The sequence below is a fragment of the Acomys minous genome, assembly GCF_964271855.1.
Source record: "Acomys minous genome assembly, chromosome: 17".
Classification (NCBI taxonomy): Eukaryota; Metazoa; Chordata; class Mammalia; order Rodentia; family Muridae; genus Acomys; species Acomys minous.
In genome coordinates this window covers 72,138,941-72,159,134 of record NC_140500.1, presented here as the reverse complement: position 1 = coordinate 72,159,134, position 20,194 = coordinate 72,138,941, and the positions used below count along the sequence as shown (strand labels likewise).

At 44.7% G+C, this 20,194-nt stretch overlaps 1 protein-coding gene and 1 long non-coding RNA gene across 3 annotated transcripts in view; both read right to left on the bottom strand.

Annotated features, from left to right (window-relative positions):
* RMND5A (required for meiotic nuclear division 5 homolog A) overlaps positions 1-19,914 on the bottom strand; it is a 50,899-nt gene extending 30,985 nt beyond the window's left edge. For both annotated transcript variants that reach the window (XM_084766897.1, XM_084766898.1), the window contains exons 1-2: positions 19,606-19,914; positions 4,531-4,673 (exon numbers count right to left, since the gene is read on the bottom strand). In XM_084766897.1, the coding sequence (XP_084623023.1) occupies positions 4,531-4,673; positions 19,606-19,747 (285 nt within the window). In that variant the 5' untranslated portion in view covers positions 19,748-19,914. The remainder of the gene's footprint in view (positions 1-4,530; positions 4,674-19,605) is intronic.
* On the bottom strand, positions 9,006-19,572 carry LOC311588863. The gene is made up of 2 exons (XR_014776347.1): positions 18,983-19,572; positions 9,006-15,105 (listed from the first exon to the last, which is right to left on the bottom strand). It is a non-coding gene; the product is annotated as an uncharacterized lncRNA (long non-coding RNA).
* Positions 19,915-20,194: the final 280 nt, after the last annotated feature.

Genomic DNA, 20,194 nt, shown 5'->3' with positions numbered 1-20,194 from the left:
AGATGACAGATGGCAGAGAAAGCAGGCTAAGAGGGGCAGAGGCAGTGTGGTTCCACATCAGTGCTCAGTGGGCAAGGAGCCACAGATCACCTGTTAGGATGCTGGGTTCAGATAAAGACTTCTTTTTACACAAGTAAGCTGGATTTAAACAAAGTGGTAGACCTGTGCTTTGTCTCCCACCTCAGACCAGATTCCTTCCAGGACCACTAATACTTTCTAACCTCATATCCTCCCAGACACCCCGCCCTAATTAGGGTTACTATTGCTGTGAGGAACACTATGACCAAAGCAAGTGGGGGGGTAGGGGGTTGGTTTATTTGGCTTACATCTTCACACCACAGTTTATCATCAAAGTCAGTCAGGACAAAACTCAAAACAGGGCAGGGACTGGGCAGCAGGAGTTGATGCAGAGGCCAGGGAAGCTTGCTCTGCATGGCTTGCTCAACCAGCCCAGCAGTGGCTGGACGTCACTAATTAAGAAAATGCCCAGCAGGCTTGCCTGAAGCTTGATCTTATGGAGGCATCTTCTAAATTGAAGTGCCCTCCTCTCAGATGACTACAGCTTGTGTCAAGCTGACATAAAACCAGTCAGCACACTCCCTTCCCTAAGGCTCTAATGAAAAAACAACAAACCTGAGAGGGAAAACCCTGAAAATTTCCACAGCAGTGTACACACCCAGCTGGGAAAGAGCCATCCTCAGAACAAGCACTGTGACCCAAGTGGCCAAGAAACAGACTATAGCACTCCTACTGAAACCAAGCCTTTTCAAAAGCACCAACTTCCATCTTGACCAAAGGTCAAAATACTTTACTACACATTAATAAATTTCAGCATGGCAGAATGCAGTATTTTTTATTAATATTCTTAGTTATTTGAGGTGGGGAGTAATTTGGTATATCTTCCTTACTTTTTAATCGCCATTTCCTCTTTATAATTTTGTCAGCTATCAATTCCCTTTCGCTAATTCTAAAAACCTTTCCAATATACAAATTACATTTGTACTTCAGAACTCAACTTAGCTTTTTCTTCTTAATCAGAGACAACTATCTACTCTTCTTAATTTCCTTGTTTCTCTTCTTTTGTTTTCTGTTGTTGTTTTTCGAGACAGGATTTCTCTGTGTAGCCTTGACTATCCTAGACTCACTTTGTAGACGAGGCTGGCCTCGAACTCACAGTGATCCGCCTGCCTCTGCCTCCCGAGTGCTGGGATTAAAGGCATGCACCACCACACCCGGCTCTTGTTCCTCTTCTTAATAACACTTCTCTACAACAGAAGAATGCTTTCATCACACACTACAACTTTAAAGTTAGTCTACATTCAGCCTCACCCACTCCTCTCACCCACTGCTTTAAGCAAAACAAGATCTAATTGTGTTACAGCCATTCCTGAAACCAGTCATACTGACATAAAAGGCAGTTCCAACTGATTACCTTACCTATTTAAAACATATTAACTACTTCACTTTTTATACTGTCATTCTTTAAGATCATCAGCAGTTTGCTTCCCCAATGTTAGCTGCTCCACCTAGTGGCAGAAAACTAGTTGTGTAACACAGACACTTTAACCATCATTTCACCCCAACAGCCCTGATTTCACATAAAGTTTAAGAACAAATTCTCAGTTGGAAACACCTTGCACATCTCGGTCTGCCCTCCAGCTGCATGCTGTTTCCTCATAAGTAAATGAGAACAACATACTAGCATCATGAGACACTTAACTCATGTAAAGCACTCAGCTACCACCTCCCCACCCCTGACTCTACTTATTTTCATCCTACACACACCAAGCTAATCCTCCCCTGCTTTCACCACCTTCTGTGTTTCCTTTTGGTCACCTGCTGGATAAAATTCAGATGAAATTCATAGGCCCTCAATCTTTACCAACCTGATCTTTCTTTAGTCTCAGGAAGAGAACTTACACTAACCAAGACAGTCCTTCAATCTTTAACATGTGTTGCTCTTTGTTATCTGTCCTAATAGAAAATCTTGCTTCATCGCTTTCTTTTTCCAAGTCATATGTAAGATACTAACTCTGCAAACGTAGATTAGCTAAAAGTACAATCTTTCCTTTACGATTCCACAAACACCCTTCACATAGCCCTAAACAGAATTTCTAAAAAGTAGGTGGTTGAAAATTAAAAACAGGGCAACATGCCATTTGTTTTTGTTTTTGTTTTTTTAAATGAGTGAATTAAACTAAAACTAGAGCAAAACAAAAACCACAGTACCCAAGGGCTAAAATACTTTAATAGCCAACAACAGTAAAGTAAAAACATAAAGGTTTTTATATTCTCAATAATAAAAAGCTAGAAAATTCCTTTGATAATACAAACTTCTTTCTGCTTACATTTTCAGGGAATAAAAGAATTTAATACTAAAAAGAAAAACAAAATCCTCTTAAAATATTAAAGGTAAAAAATGACCACTTAGGGCTTTAAAGATGTAGTAAAGTTTCTCACCCCTACTCACTTGTCAAACATCCTAAACATAGAGAAATACACACTACAAGTGACACAGGCTTCTAGAAGAAAGGAGTTTAACCTCAGGTGGCCTGTGTGTGACTTTTCACTACCATCCCCTCAAGTCTTCTGAGAAAGGAACCAATGATTACCTTGCAGGCTTCCACTGCAGACTAGAACTGTCCCAGATCTTACTTGTACAAATACACACACATGCCTAGTTGATGATCTCTGTCTGGTCCAACCTTTAACTGTGCCTTTCCCTTTAAGAAAAGCCAGAATTGATTTTCCTCTATGCTGTTCCAAAACCCTATGTTTTGAATCTGTAGAAATTACATTCTCATTCCCGTTTATACAGTTTAACAGTCTATTGTTAGCCCAATCCCAGGAGCCAACTGTTTCCCTGTCACCCTGCAAAGGGGGAGCACGTGCCCATAAAATGGCACCCATAGCCAGCTAGCCAGCTAGCCAGCATTCCCTCTATTGCTCGGGGCAGCCTGCCCGACAATCCTTGGACCACAATGGTTTCAGCTTTATGAGAGTTGCTCACCACCAATATCTGAATGTACATCACCCTTACGAAGAGCTTCCCAGAGCTTGCATACACATTTGTGAATCAAGTTAAGTGTGTCGGACTTAACAAGCGAGCAGAGTCTTATGTAATAGCAGCCTGCAGACATTCCTGGTGTATACACGAAGCCTCTTCACAATATCTAGGCACATGGAGTCAGAAACCAGCTTCCTCTCCAGGCAACACAGTGCATGCCAAAAATACAGGGAGTGTGTGCTGAAAGATGCCTGAAAATTGAGCCCTACTATCTAAGCCTTCCTCTGTGGCTCTGAGCTACAGCAAGTATTTAGAGTATCTATGAACTGCTGCAGTTTTCTATGCTGGATGAAAAGAGTATATGTAATCAGAACCCTGATTTAAGGCACCACTAAGCCTAGCCTTTCAATATTTTTACTCTATACAATAATTTTTAACAGTGGGACTGCTTATGAGTTCCTTGGACATACTTTTCAGATTATATCAGCCTCTATGTCATGTTGCCATCACTGTACATATAGGTTAAGTGACTCAGTCATGTTCAGGAGGTATGCTTGCTACAAATTCTCCACTAAACTTCTGCCACCTTTTTTCAAAAGTTTATAATATATAGTATAAACAGAAATGGCTATGGCCAGTCACACTCTCCTAACAGGTGAAATAGACACCAGACAGAGACCCTGGGTAGCTCCCCTTAAACTTCATCAGGGCTGCCCATGGGTAAAACAGCTTCAGCGCTAAAAATGGAAACCGCTTATGAGTCAACTACTAAGCCAAGGATGGCTTACTCGAAAATGTCAGAAGAAAAAAAAAAAATCACCCAACAAAAGTGGCTTGCCTGGCTCCCTAGCTACCAAATCTTGAATAGAAGACAACAAGAAAGAACAGTACCCAGCCTGCCCACAGGAAGCCAAGTGCCAGGCCAGGCGGGAGGGGCAGATTCACCAGGGTATCACTGTAATCATCCCACAACACAGCCAGGTCACAGCCAGGGGCGCACTCAGGAAGCGGCAAAGCTTATTCCTATAAACAAACGCCCACACAGCGATTTACAATTTTTCTGCAATTTTATTCATCAGGACAGTTAATGGAACAGTAAAGCTACAAAGCAAAGAATTTCATTGCTTTATTTTTATTTCTGTTTCTCGAACGACACCAACAGGGAACTTTTAACAAGGACAATACAGTAAACAAGACCTGCAAAGGTTATTAGAAACAAAGAAGAAAGGAATGGCACAAAGTAATTCAAGAAAGCAAAGGGTGTCAAAATGCTGGTAAAGGAAGAATGTTAGAAACACAGAACAGTTCCTCTCTGACTGGCGAGGGCTCATAGCTAAGAGTACTTTCTGCCGATCTTAATGACCTGAGTTTGAAGCAAGGGACCTGCATGGTATTAAAAGAAAACTGACTCTCTCGAGTTCTCTTCTGACCTCCATTTGCACGCATACACACACACATACAGACAAATAACCAGTTACTAAAATCAAATTTAAAAACAAAAAACAACTTCTTTGATTCCATACCTTATCAATGGCTTTTCCAACCCGAGAAACACTGCTATGGATGTCTTTGTGGTCAGAGGCCAACTTCTGGACAGTGTCCTTTATTCTTTTGCAGCACTGTGTCAGAACAAGTGAAAGTGTCCCTGATAATTCAGCATCTTGACCTATTTTTAAAAAAAAAAGGAATTTTGGTCTCACATAAAGACAAGAGAAATCAGGGTTGTTTGTTTGTTTGTTTGTTTGTTTTAGCCAACAGCCAGAGTCATAAGTATCATTTTTCAACATTAAGAAATTACTGAATTTATTTTTAGAAATTAAATTTTTACTGTGAAACAAACTATTTCCACAATATCATTACCATCATGCTGGATCTACGCATGTCTAAGTGATCCACTATGAAGGAGGTTAGAAAGCAGTGGAGCAGCAGCACTCAAGCACCCTTGCCCTGCAACTTACCTGCTGGTTCAAGACACAACCGCCACAGTAAGGCAAATGAGACAGCATGACAAAACATCACTGCTGTAAGGGGCACAATGAATGGACATTGTACATGATGTAAGTAGTTTGGGAGGAAAGGAAGCAACAACATGAGTCCCAGTGCAGTTACATGGTAGGTAACACCCGTGACCTCAGCACACAGGTGAGCTAAGGCAAAAGGTCACGACTGTGAGGCCAACCTGAGCAGCCTCACACAGAACACACACACCTAGAATACTGGCAGGGCAGCCAGCAGGCCAGTGTCTAATGATGACTTCTGGCTGGAGAAACAGCAGAAACAGGTCTAAAAGACAAGGGGCTCCTGCTTTTTGTAGGCTCATTTCTGTGCTGTAAAGACTGATTTTCACTGAGTGACAGAAAGAATGAGCCACTACAATGTCTTAAGCAGAGAAGGTGGACATTTTAACATGACCACTCTGACTGGCAAGAGGAGCGCGAGAACAGACTCCAGACAGTAAGCTGGGAAGCTGCGGCAACAACCCAGCCGACAGCTGCCAGTGGCTTGGCCCAGTACTGTTTGACTGGTCAGGAGGAGGGGAAGCCTCACCGCTGCCTCAAAGGTTTTAAACTGAGCCAGGTACAAAGACGGTGTTGCCAGCCCGTGAGATGAAACAGACAAGGATGAGCACGTCTGAGAAGCAGGAAAGATAGAAGCTAAGCAGGCACCTGTTAGACTGGAGGTGCTGCCCAGGGCCCACGGGAGACAACTGGGTGTGCAGGAGCTCAAGATCAGAGTCAAAACCAGAGAGACACATTTGAACAACTGCAGCGTACAAATGATTGCTAAGCTATGAAACTAAGCAAAAGCACAACACGGGTCCGCACAAGTGGAGAAAGGCAGATAGGAAGGAGAACCTAAACAGACCAAGCAGACTTCTCAAGTCTAACTGACGGGAGGAAAATCAAGTATGGTGCTGGGGAAACTAGTGAGACTAAAAGAAACGTGCCAAGGTACAAGGAATAAACCACCATGTTAAAAACACTGCTAAGTCAAGTGAGCTGTAACTGAACACTGGCCACGGGATTTATAGCAGAGGTCACACCCACATGAGTAGATTCTCCAAAGTTTCAAGAAACCCTTCAAGGTTGCAGACCGTGGAAAGGAATACAGTAGCAACGCAGCCACCGAGATGTGAACAAGCAGTGCTCATGGTGTCCAATCAGGACTGGGCAGCCCAGGCAGAAATACCCTCATCTCTAAACACAATCACAAACTTTAAGCAAGACAATTGCCACTTCTAACATAAAGTGTCTGCCCTGCTCCTTTGCAGCAGTGAGGGGCATCTGGTCAGCACGAGCTTCTACCCAGCAGCGTGCTGCTCCTCCTCCTCCACACGCACCCCCTCCTCACCCCTGCTCTCTCCTGCATTCCTCTGGCCGACATTTGTCTCAACTGTCCCCAAGGTGAGTCAAGGCTCTTACTGCAAATTATATATGTAACCTTGTAAGAAAACAAATTTATTCTGAATCTTGGATTAGCCAATAGTTTTTTAAACATGACATCAAAAGCATAAGCAACCAAAAGAAAATAACCAACTGTGACCTCATTAAAATTAAAAGTTTCGGTGCTGGTGTGCCTGTGGTCCCAGCATCCCAGCACTTGTAAAGTAGAATTAAAATCAAGAGTTCAAAGCTAGCCTTGGCCACATGAAACTGTGTCAGGAAGCTGGGGGGCGGGGGGAGGGAGAACAGAATGGGAGAGAATATTTGTAAATCATACTCTTAGTATGTCAAGAACAAAGCTAAATTTACAAGGAAACACAATGCAGCAGATGGGGTGTGACTCGGGGGTGGGCCATCTGCCTGGTTTGTGTTAAGGTTAATGGGTACAGTCCTCAATACAGCAAAACAATAAGACAAAAACACACTCTTCCAACCCAACAACAGCATGACAATTCAATTTAAAATGACCCGAAATGGAGGTAGGTGGATGGCTGACAGTCAAGCACTTGCTACACACGCTTGAGGACCACCATCTCCCACATAAAAAGCGGGGTGCAGCAGCACACACCTGCAACCCCAGTGCCGGGGAGGCGGAGACTGAAGGGTCCCGGGGGTTGCTAGGCAGACAGTGAACTCAATGAGTGAGCTCCAGCTTCAGTCAGAGCGCTGAGGCGGCCGCGCACCACATGAAGATGGGTCAGTAGCAATGTCCCACATATGTGATGAAAGGCAAGAGGCTTCATACAGCATTCTCACACACACTCCTGCAGTTCAGCAATGCCTATCTGGAAGCCCAAGAAAGTATTATGGGATAACCTAAAGGAAAACCCTGTTCAAAGAGGATCCACTAATGTATTTTCAAATGGATTCAGCAGAAAGCACTCAAAGGTAAAAACAGGCTTGAAAACCACTAACATGGCCAGACTCTCAGAGACAAGATCAAGCTTCTACGCTCTAATGGGAGTCATAACTGCTTTTCTGATCTTTCCATGGAAACACAACCTGCTTCTGGAACTCTCCTGTGAAGAAATTTAATTAATTTACTTGCTAGATATAAAAAGGAAATAATATGACAACCATCTTCACCGTAACTAAAGTAGAGCCCAGGGGCTGGAGAGATGGCTCAGTGGCTAAGAGCACTGACTGCTCTTGCAGGTCATGAGTTCAATTCCCAGCAACCACATGGTGGCTCACAACCTATAATGTGACCTGATGCCCTCTTCTGGCCTGCAGGGGTACAAGCAGGCAGAGTACTGTACACTAGCTAGAGTAGGTCCTCTGGTGACCACTTGTCACACAGAATAAATTCCCTGAACCCCATATGCATGCACAACAAATGAGGCGCTGCCAGCATCCCAGTGATATGTCTAACATGACTTCATTAAATGAGCAAGAGCATTAATTAGTATATTAAGCCAAGCAAACCATCACACACAATGGGTAAGTTAAAAAATCATTTCTGCTCAGGACACAGAGGCAGGGGAACCTGTGAGTTTGAGGTCAGCCTGGTCTACAGGACAGCCAGAACTACAAAAAAACCCTGAAGAAAGAAAGAAGAAAGAAAGAAAGAAGAAAGAAAGAAAGAAAGAAAGAAAGAAAAAGAGGAAAAGAAACAAAGCAAGCAAGCAAGCATTTCTGTAACTGTAGGGTGCAGCTCAGTGACAGGGCACTTGCCTAGCATATAATATTCTCACTACAAGGTGGGGGGGAGAGCCTTAAAACCCCTTAAATGTAACAGAATAGCACCTTTAAAATGAGCTACCACACCTGGCCAGCACCTTTTATTTCAGAAATAGATTTTTCAGAAACTTAAGTCAGGGCCTCCTCCAAAACCAGACACTCACCAACTGAACTAGACCTAATGAACTGCCGTGTTTCTGGGGTGCCAAGAGTCCAGGGCTCCCTGCGGGCTTCCACTTCAGGATTCATGTCTGCTAGTTTTATAGAAACTGTTAGAAAAATGTCTGTTTCACCATTATCCTGTGCTTCACAGTCAGGGTTTTACGCTTCGTTGCAAATACCCGTCTACCATTCCCATAACATTAGCTGAAGACAGGAAGCACAGCGCCTAGGCCTAACATGTAGCCATGGTGACTGGCATGTCACTAGCATGTAATAACCTGTTTTGGTGGTAGTGGAGGCAGTTTTGTTTTGCTTTTTGAGACAGGGTCTTGTTTTATAACCTAGACTGGCCCCAAACTCACATTCCTCCTGATTCTATCTCCAAAGTACTAGGATTATAAAGGGTGCATCATAACACCTGGTTCAATAATCCTTTATAGAATGAATATAAAAATAAATTTAACATTAGAGTCCAATTTCAAGTCCAGTATAAGAGACTCTGTTTGCAGTTTCACAAACAGCAGTTTACAGGTCCTCTGGCTTCTTGCAGAGCGTTCAGTGCCTCCTACACAACAGCAATGTGGCCTCTTTTCCAAATCCAACAGAAGCCAGAAATAATGGTAGAGTGCCCCCTCTCCCTGTGAGCTCACCGAGAGTATCCCACAGAACCTTCACATGCATGCACGTGTCACACGTTCCTTCTCTCTCCTCCCTATCTCCTCTAGAACTATTAGCTTATGTGTGCACACACTCTCACTTCCAAATACGGCACAGCAAGCCCCCTGCTCCTCTACAGTCATACGCTCTCTCTCTTCCAAACACCTGCTACTACCACACAGCAGGAATTTACATGTATGTATTCTGACACAAGCCATTTTTGAATTAGCATCTTCATTTGTAAAATAAAAATACTTCAAGTTATGTTAAAGATATATAGACACCCCATCTCAATTTCCGTTTATCAAAGAGCATTCCAGGCTGGTGAGTAGCTCGGTTTGTAAAGGTGCTTGCTGACTGATGACTCTGATCCATAGAACTCACATAAAGGTGGGAAAGAGCTGACTCCAAGTCATCCTGTCATCAACACGGGTACGTGTACACACACACACACACACACACACACACACACACACACACACACACACACAGAAATTAGTAATTTTCTTCAAAAAAGTACTTCCTAATATCTAAATATAGTAAATATCTTAAAGAGATACCCCACAAAGCTAAAATTATAAATTTTCTAGTTATAGCCTGGTTTTGATAAACTACCAATACACGTTTAGTATTTCCTACCATTTATTTGTTCTATATTTCCCCTTACTCATCACAAAGCTAAGAAACCCATGTGGCCAACTGCAGTTATATTTACTCTCATTTTGAGCCATCTAAATTCAATCAAATCAAACTGACAACTGACAAAACGACATCTAAATTCCTACCCAGTGTTTGAACTCTCAAATGTTTGATACGTATTTTCATATGAGATGGGTGTGATGCTACACTACTGCACAAGCACACGCTGTTGAGAGAAATATAGCACTGTCAAAAGCACGGCTGGCAATGAACAGCATCCAAACACAGAAGACTGGGCATCTGCTCATCAGCTAACAATAAAAGTTCTGATTAGGTCTATAAGGGAGCTTAAAGGTGTCAATGTCCCATCAAGCACAGGCTGCTCAGTAGTCATATTAGATGAGACCCTTTATAGTTGAGAACATTATAAAACCTGAGCAGCAAAAAAAACACAAAAAAGTACTGCTAATACCCAAGAAAGTTATGACTCAGACTTTCAGTCTAAAATCTACTGCCTATGACCAAAATATTTTGGTAAAAATGAACTGTAAGATTTCCTAGATATCACAACCCCTATTTATATATTTTTATGAATATGTGAGAGGCAGAAAATACATATTAACTTATATATTACATATACTACATTTGAGCTCTCCTAAGTTATTTTTACCTTCACAAAATGGACATATCTTAAAAGAATTAAACAGGAAACAAGTTATGATGCAGAGAAATAAACTCCATTTAGAAAACATAATACTAACTACACCTAAATGAAAACCCAGACCTCATAAATTTGCATTTCAGAATTCAATAAAAATTAGCTCCTAAAAATTAAGACAAAACAAACCAACAATTGCACAGGGCTGGAATGTAAAGAGTAACTACCCAACATACACAAAGTCTTAGGTTCAACCCCAAGCTCGGGATGGAGAGTCATTCGTTTGTGATACTAGCACTGGCGTGGAGGTGGGTGGCGAAGGGCAGCCGTAAGCCAAGTCATCCTGGGCTGCCTAGCAAGTTCCAGTCGGCCTAGAATATGAGACTGCCTATGGATAGACACACGGACGGACTATAGATAGGTAGATAAATACACAGACGGGCAGATGAAAAGATAGAGATAAATGTTTAGAATATGAATCCAAACAAGTCAAAAGAATACCAGGTATCATTAAGAAGATTAGAGGGGGATATTTTTATGGTATCCCATTCTTTTAGACTATTTTTTCTTTGTTATTTTTATTTCTGTTTATTCGAGATAAGGTCTCACTGTGTGGCTCTAGCTATCCTAGAACTCACTATGTAGATGAGGGTGGCCTTGAACTCACAAATGCTGAGACTAAAGGTGTGTGAGACTAAAGACTCCCAGCTTAGAGTCTCAGTATTTAAAAATAAAATGAGAAACAATCCAACAGTCTCACTTTTTTAATTATAGAAAAAGGGAGGAATGTTAGGATTCGGCTTCAGGCCGCCTACCTGTGATGGCGTTGCCTACCTCCCACTGGGCGTGGCCTGCCCAAGACTGTAAAAGGCCAAACCCTCCTCATGGCTCCCTCTTTTCTTCCTACCTCCCTCTCTTCTCTGTCTCTGTCTCTCTGTTTCTCTCTCGAGTTCCCCTCCCACCTTTCCTTCTCTCTCTATGCTCATATAATAAACCTCATATAATATAAAAAATAAATTAAAAAAAAAAAAGGAAACCAAAACAAAATCTCAAAAATGTCAAAAGGGAGGAAATTATGGCATTTAGATTCCATTAATATTTGAGTGTCAAGCCTTGGCTAGCAATGTTCCCTAACATTACTAGTTTCTAAATAGCTTAAGAATTTTAGCTGGGCGTGGTGGCGCACGCCTTTAATCCCAGCACTCAGGAGGCAGAGGCAGGCAGATCGCTGTGAGTTCCAGGCCAGCCTGGTCTATAAAGCAAGCCCAGGACAGCCAAGGCTACACAGAGAAACCCTGTCTCGAAAAAGAAAAAAGAAAGAAAAAGGTTCAAGATGTGAACAAGAACAGAGGAAAGTCTGTCTCCTCAGAACCCTTGCTCTTGCCACCCTCTTCTGGTTCTCCATCTGTTTTCCTGCTTGCCATATTCCCACATTATTAAAACGTATGAAGAGCTGGGCACAGTGGCACACACCTGTCATCTCAGCAGAGGTTGAGGCCACCCTGGTCTACAAAGTGAGTCTAGGACAGCCAGGGCTACGCTGAGTAACCCTGTGTGTTGGGGGGGGGGGGTTGCTACAAAAAGTAGGAAGAAGCACTGTCCTAAATAGACTTCTTTTTCTACCACTCACCAGTTTGTGGTCTACACAGATGGTCCTGCATTACAGGGCATTGTTTTTGCTAAAACTCATGCCAGTCTCATCTCCCTAATTAGATATAGTATTCATAGATACTTGTCCTTTGTAACTTACCTAAGACAGGCTATTTCTGGGATATCCCTGACCTGTGTTACTATCCAGAATTAGAAGACACCTAAGAGATAAAATGATCTTAGAAATGATTTTATTTATATCAAACATCAAACAAGTCCCCAACAGTGCATGAGCTAAGACCCACTGAAGCCCACTGCTGCAGGATGCTTGATCCCACTGTGATCCCTGAGACTGTGAACTGTAAAAACCTATCTTCTATTTAGTGTGGTTGAGCCCTAACACACACCTTTAATCCAAGAACTGTGTTTATTGTAAAACAGGTGATTAAGGTGTGGTCCAGCCAGCCCTAGCACACACACCTTTAACCCAAGAGCTATCTGTGCACAGGAAATTAACCCTAGGTCAAGAGGTGGAGCAAGAATCCAGCTAACAGGGATTAAAGAGTAGGAGGGACTTTGAGTTGAGGGGTATTTAAAACAGTGGAGAAGTAGAAGGTACTCCTGGGCTTTTAGTTTTTAGCTCTTGTGCTCCTTGGCCTTTAGCTTTTTGAGCTCTGAGCTAGCAAGCCTTTGGCCTCGAGTTTTTTGGCCTTTTCCTTCTGGGCTGTGAGCTGAGCTAGAGAGCCCTCTGGGGTGTGAGCCAAGGAGGAAGGGCAGCTGGGTTCTTTCTCTGCCTCTCTGAGCTCCCAGGTTTTCACCCCAGCATCTGGCTCCTGAGCTTTTATTGGTAAAATAGAACATTTGGGATTTTCATTTAAATCAACAGCTTACAGACAAGGTCGTTTTAACGGCTCAGTACTTAGACACAGTAGGACACAAGGTTAAAGCTGGGCAGCAAAGATTGGGCTAGTCACCAACACTTCCAGGGAACACTACGGTTGATTTAACTCAGAGTTCTTCCATTCTCATCAACTTATGTTATGGGCAATGTGCCTTTCTCAAGCTCCTCTTGTGAAGAACGGGACACTGTGGCTCTGTAACTCCAGACACAGGCAGGATGAGCAGTGCACAAGGTGACCAGGCCCACAAACTCCACTCTGCTTACTGATTAAGGAGAAAGGACACTAAACAAAAAAAGGAATATTGGGAAATTTTGCTGGCCATGTTCCTGTCTTTTGAGCTCAATTGGCCATCTTTATCTCTATGCGGGAAAAACTTCTCTGAAAATGCAAAGTAATCATGGAATGCATAGGTAAATGACAGAAGACACTTTCTGATGGCATCTTTGTGTCTTAGGAGCCAGCCTTGCTTAACTGGAATCTATTTAGTCATATGTCAAAACTTTTCACTTTAAATTAAAATTCTTATGCCACCTCAAACCCAAACAATACTTGATAACACACAAATCTAAAAATGAACAACGTTCCAAATAACGAAGAATTGTCTCCTCCATAAGCCTAGGTGGGACTGGCTAGCCAAAGCTAAATCCGCTTCTAAGCCCAACTGGAAACACACTGACCTTTTATCTCCCTACTTAAAATAGCCTGAGTAGCTTGGCAACCCATCTATTCTGCTTTTACTCGGCTTGAACAAAGGTACAGCTATCCACCCAAACTTTTATTTATGACCCATTCAAATGCCACTTTCCACACTAGATGTAAGTGTAAACCACATGGCACTCAACTCAAAGCTCAGAAGTCGCTCTTCTAAGAGCAGCTTACTAATATTTAGCACAATCTCAACAAATGGGCCCTGTTTATGTGATCTAATCCGAGTTAACTAAAAAGTAAGGCTAAATGAATCTAACAGGCCCTAACTAATTACGTCTGCCTGTAATTTACACTTGACACAGGCAGGTCCCGCTTAGCATGCAACACTTCTATATATAAATATGCATACTTTTCTATTTGTATTTGTAATATACAAAACTCAGTTCATAAAATGGAAGCTTCTGCAAAAACATTCAGTCTTCAATCTTTGGTTTCTGTCTACTAATACAATAGTATAATATACCTAAATAGTTAGGTGGTCTAAATGTGAATTTAAAATGTCATATCCATATTTTTTTCGTACTCACTTGCCTAATTACACTCTCAGACTTATTAAAACAAGGAAGAGCTTTAACACTCATTAACCAAATGTTCGGCTATTTTCTGACTCACTATTAAGATCATATAGGAGTCATAGTTTAAGTTTCAAAATTACAAACACACACACACACACACACACACACACACACACACACACACACAGTTTTAAGATGCTACTCTAAGGGCGGGCAAGAAGTCTCAGCTAAAGGCTTGTTGCCACGCTTGGTTTGATTCCTGGGACCCACGTGATGGAAACAGAGAACTGATTCCTCCAAGTTGTCCTGTGCCGCCTGTGTATTCTGTGACACACTCCTACACCTACACACACATCTCAAATAAATAAATAGATGCAATGGGTTGCTTAAGATTTTTTTTATGTGTTCATTACTCTGCATACACTAGTGTCTTTAGCCAACTCACAAAATATATTTATAGTATGTGTAACTACACAGACAGTGCCATTTTTAAAAAGTGACACATTACCCTACTGCCCCCATTTTTTTGTGACGTGTTAGGCAAGCAATCACCACTGAGTCCCATTTCCCCAAATTCTTTTTTAACCTTTCTGAATACAAGCGCCTCTGCCCGTCAGTGGGGTAACGAGGAGTCCTAGAACAACAGTGGCGGGAAGCTTGCTCCCAGGAAGCCTTTTTATTTTGGATTCAAACCATCTGCATATATTATCTGTTCAAACAAATAAAATTTAGATTTGAAAATGCACAAGAACTCCTTCTAAGGACGCAGTGGTCAAGAGCTTGCCTAGAACTCATAAGGTTTGAGTTCCAATACGGCCAAAGTCCTTTCGATAATGGTAATAAAAATAACCAAAAAAGAATCGGCACACACACCCTTAACTCTTACAATTATAATTTCCCCAACTACATTTTAAGCATATTGTGAAGCTGTTACAAAACTGTTTCAGTCTCTTTCTGTTTTGCTTTTCTTTGGAGACAGGGTTTCTCTGTGTAGCCTTGGCTGTCCTGGACTCACTCTGTAGACCAGGCTGGCCTCGAACTCAGGAGGTCACCTACCTCTGCCTCCCCAGTGCTGGGATTACAGGCGTGCACCACCATGGCCAGTTTTCCGCCTCTTTCCTGCTCTTCATTCCACCACAAAATGCTAACAAAAAAAATGTTAATGTGTTTACCACTAAGGAAATACTGAAAGGGGTGGGGGAATTAATGAAAGTGAACTTCAATCAAGATAATTCAGGCTACGCAGCAGAGCTCAATACAATTCTCAAACTTCTGACAAAGTAGGTTAAAAAGTGGTCTCACCGCCCCAGACCAAGGCACTGGTCCCCTTTCCCATTTGCCATAAACACTATGTCTGTCCCTTTCACCTTGGGCGCCCACTGAGGCCCGTCCTCCTACCTGGGCCCTATCCACGGCAACAAAGAGAAGCTTCATGAGAAGGAATGGCCCAGTTCATCCAGATCTCTCTAAGCTCTCTGGCCTCTACTGACCATTCACACTCTAGCTGCCCTAGAACCACCCAAACTCTAAAACTGCTTCTTTCTCACAGTCATGCCCCACTATTACCCCTCTAGCAGTAGCTGGGCATTCAAAAAAAAAAGGGCAAAAAAATCTTTCCCACCCTTTCCAGGCTGATGAGTTCATCGGGGAGGATAGAGCGGCAGAGCATAAACTAACTCAGCAGACGTGAGTGGCTATGCACACCCCCCCCCCCACACACACAGGACAGCTACCTTTTAAGAAGGCCAGTTCCAGGCTAGTCCTCTAGGGGTGTCGCCTAAGCCCTGGAGTGAGGGTGAGACAAGGTCGGAGAGCTCACTAGCTCCATTTAAGGACAACGGTTTCCGACACATAGTTTTCTACCTATGCTCATTTATTATAGCTGTCTGTGATGCCTTTTACCTCAGACACCCCACTACAGACTCAAAGTAAACTTAAGAAACTATTGCTTTTAAACTGGACTAATCTCCCGATACTGGTAAAAGATGCTCTGAAACAGGAAGTCACCTACCATGTGATACAATGATCCAATGGAGGGCTGTTTACAGTCCCCACGGTTCTACTTTACTCATTCTCTTCTTTCAGGAATATTATCTACCACTCATAAGCTCAGAGCTTAAGATCCAGAGGACCCTGACAGAAGACCCCAATTGAAGCCTGTCTCTCAAATCACCATAGCCCCCCAGATTACCCAACAGGTACATGCCAAGCCTTAAAACAGAGGTAAACTCTGCTTTCAGTAGACATACCTCTGGAAGGTGTACACTTAAGATTCAATTTAATATCCACTGTCCATCACCTGCATTAAACCTTAATTTAGAAATTAGCTGCTTCAGAGAGCCTACAACCAAACACCAAAGCATGTTTGTTGTTCGTTTGTTTGTTTGGGGGGAGGGTCCAAGACAGAGTTTCTCTGTGTGGCCCTGGCTGTCCTGGACTCATTCTGTAGACCAGGCTGGCCTCAAACTCACAGAGGCCTGCCTCTGCCTCCTGAGTGCTAGGATTAAAGGCGTGCGCCACCAACCCAGCTCCATCTGTATCTTCACTAAAAAAAACACCAATAGAAAGAAAAGAGTACTTTAGAAACCAGACCTACTATTTGTATATATTTTTCATATTTTTAACTACCTTTCATTACTTAATCCTATCCAACTTACTAAAGTTGAATTAAGAGATGCCATTGAGGACTGGCATTTGTTACACAGGAATGTAACAGCACAAAAAAGAAGCTGAACAGCGAGAGAACAGGCACTTACTATGTGTTATAGCAGCAGGGCACCTGGGGCTGCCACCCCTCACACTACAGGTTTGTTATGTGTTATAGCAGCAGGGCATCTGGGGCTGCCACCCCTCACACTACAGGTTTACTATGTGTTATAGTAGCAGGGCACCTGGGGCTGCCACCCCTCACACTACAGGTTTACTATGTGTTATAGTAGCAGGGCACCTGGGGCTGCCACCCCTCACACTACAGGTTTACTATGTGTTATAGCAGCAGGGCACCTGGGGCTGCCACCCCTCACACTACAGGTTTGTTATGTGTTATAGCAGCAGGGCACCTGGGGCTGCCACCCCTCACACTACAGGTTTGTTATGTGTTATAGTAGCAGGGCATCTGGGGCTGCCACCCCTCACACTACAGGTTTACTATGTGTTATAGTAGCAGGGCATCTGGGGCTGCCACCCCTCACACTACAGGTTTGTTATGTGTTATAGCAGCAGGGCATCTGGGGCTGCCACCCCTCACACTACAGGTTTGTTATGTGTTATAGTAGCAGGGCATCTGGGGCTGCCACCCCTCACACTACAGGTTTACTATGTGTTATAGTAGCAGGGCACCTGGGGCTGCCACCCCTCACACTACAGGTTTACTATGTGTTATAGTAGCAGGGCACCTGGGGCTGCCACCCCTCACACTACAGGTTTACTATGTGTTATAGCAGCAGGGCATCTGGGGCTGCCACCCCTCACACTACAGGTTTACTATGTGTTATAGTAGCAGGGCACCTGGGGCTGCCACCCCTCACACTACAGGTTTGTTATGTGTTATAGCAGCAGGGCACCTGGGGCTGCCACCCCTCACACTACAGGTTTACTATGTGTTATAGTAGCAGGGCACCTGGGGCTGCCACCCCTCACACTACAGGTTTACTATGTGTTATAGTAGCAGGGCATCTGGGGCTGCCACCCCTCACACTACAGGTTTACTATGTGTTATAGTAGCAGGGCACCTGGGGCTGCCACCCCTCACACTACAGGTTTACTATGTGTTATAGCAGCAGGCATCTGGGGCTGCCACCCCTCACACTACAGGTTTGTGAAAAGTTCCCCTACCAAGCAGGGAGACCTAACTTTGCAATTAGGCAATTTTTACAACCATTTTATCCATGTGGGACCGACTGAAACTTCCCTAGAACAAGCTTCACATTCACACCTCTCTTCTACATCCCCTCTTCCAGAAAGGACTCTGCTCTCCATCTTTTCTTTCTCAAAGAACCCTTCAACCTCTGGTCTGGTCTCCAAAATGGAAACATTCCTGCCACCCCTCCAGGTGAAGGCCCTATATTCATTCTCTTTCCCTTCTGGCTTCTCCCTTTTTGGTGAAAAGACAAAGCTGTCATCTACGGAAAGGGGGTGTGGTGTCCTTAAGGACTGACTACCTTCCACCTCGCTGTGCACTATATTTTTCTCAGACAGAAATAATCTGGTTTGTCCACGAAATAGTCAAGTGACGACTAAGCAGCCTCTCTTCTTCTTTCTTTCTGCCCTTCTAACTCCTGCTCTACCTTGGTTGTGTTTACAGCCTAAGATCTTTCATCTTGAATGCTATGATCTCCTCCACTGTCCTCTTAGAAATGTCTGAAAACAGAGGTGGCACACTGGTAACCCCAACACTGGAAAGATGAAGACAGGAGGACTAGAAGTTCAAAGCTGGATCGGGCCATACAGTGAGACTACCTCAGACCACCACACACAAAAGAAACCAACCATTTTAGTCTCACCTGTATCCCAAGACCTTTGCTCTATCCTCATCAAACCCTTGAGCATATATCTCAGGAATCAAAATTCACCAGATTTCCTCACACCCCAACGTATTCCGTATCAACTATATCACCACCACCAATTAAGTCCAATAATCTTTTCTCATGCAGCCATCAACATGCTTTCCATATATTTACACAGAAGCGACTGCTACAGTTAAAATAGTCCTCCCACCCCATATTAACATTCCAACCACAATAGAGCTTAGCTCTTTCTCAAGAGTTCCAAAGTGACAGCTGTGTCAGAAGTTGTCACACTCCTTTACCAGGGAGGAACAGTCACACACAACTGAAATGTCTGGGAAAGGAAGGCATAGAGGAAAGGAGGGGAGAGAGGCAGGGCTAACACTGCCTCAATCTCACCTGCTCCATCTGCTTTTCTCCCTGACCAGCAAACATATCCCTTTCATTTCTGATCAGCCCACAAACTGACAAGATCCCGGCTTCTTGAATGAATCCATTATGTTACAAATCCTTTACCTCTGATTCAAAAAGGGTCAGTATCGTGGCTCCGAAGTACCGGACCTTTAAATGTTATTTTTAAAACACAAAACCCTTCTTTCTCCACAAGTTAGCCCTGGCATCTGTCCTCCAAGACGCGGGGCAATTAATGAAGTAATCTAGGCAAAAAGCACTTTTTACGAAAAACCCGCTGTCTGAAAGGACTATTAACAAGTACAAACTGGACCGGGTAAGGCAAGTAACTAACAACTCGACAGAGGCTCCGGCGGGCGGGAGCGCCGAACGGTTTGACACCGCCAGCTTCCCAGGAATCGAGTTCAGACGAGCTGGCGGCTCGCATCAGTCCAACTCAGAAGTTGCAGGAAGCGGGGCCAATGTGGAAACCCAACAGCTAAGAACACTCAACTCTCTAAACGCAGAACCGCCAAGGAGAAAAGTCTCCGAGAGCGAGGAATTGGACAGAGTCCCGCGCGGACCCCCGCCCGAGCCGTGCGCGGCGGACCGCTCCCCTGCCCCCCGCAAGGCCCCCGCGTTTCCGGGTGGGCCCGCCGCGCGAGATGGGGAAAAGTGGCCGCGGCCTGGGGACCAGCCCACGTAAGCGCGGGGCCCGGACCCCCGCGCGCCCACGCGGCCGCCCTCACCGTGGCTCTGCAGGATCTCGTGCTTGAGGCCGCCGGTGTAGTCGATGAGCTCCTCCAGGCCGCGTTCGCACAGCTGCCCGTAGCCCGAGAACTTGTGCAGCACCTTCTCCAGCTCGCGCTCCACCGTCACGCACTGATCCATGCCGGAGACCGCGGCGCTCGGTTCCCCGGCGCCCGGGGGTCCGCAGTCGTTCGGCCCGGGCCCCACCGAGGCCGCGTCCTGCTCCTCGTCCCCCAAGGCGGCGGGCGGCGCGGGAAGCTGAGGCAAGGCGGGCGCGCTAGCCGCGGCGGCGCCGGGGGAGCCCCGCGCAGCCCGTGCCCGCCCGCCCCATGGCGCCCGGCCCCGCCGCTCGCGCTCGCTCGCTCGCCCGCCCGCCCTACCCGGCGCCGCGTCCCGCGCCCTCCGCCCCCTCCCCCGGCTCGCCGCGTTCGGCCGCCCCCCGCCCCGGCGGCGCCGCCGATTGTTTTTGTTTTCACGGGAACCGGCCGATGACCTGGTTCTCCCGGGCGGCACCAAGAGCCGCGGCCCGGGAGGGGGTCGAGCCTCCTTCACGAGCGGAGGAGGAGGAGGAGGAGGCAGCGGCGCGGG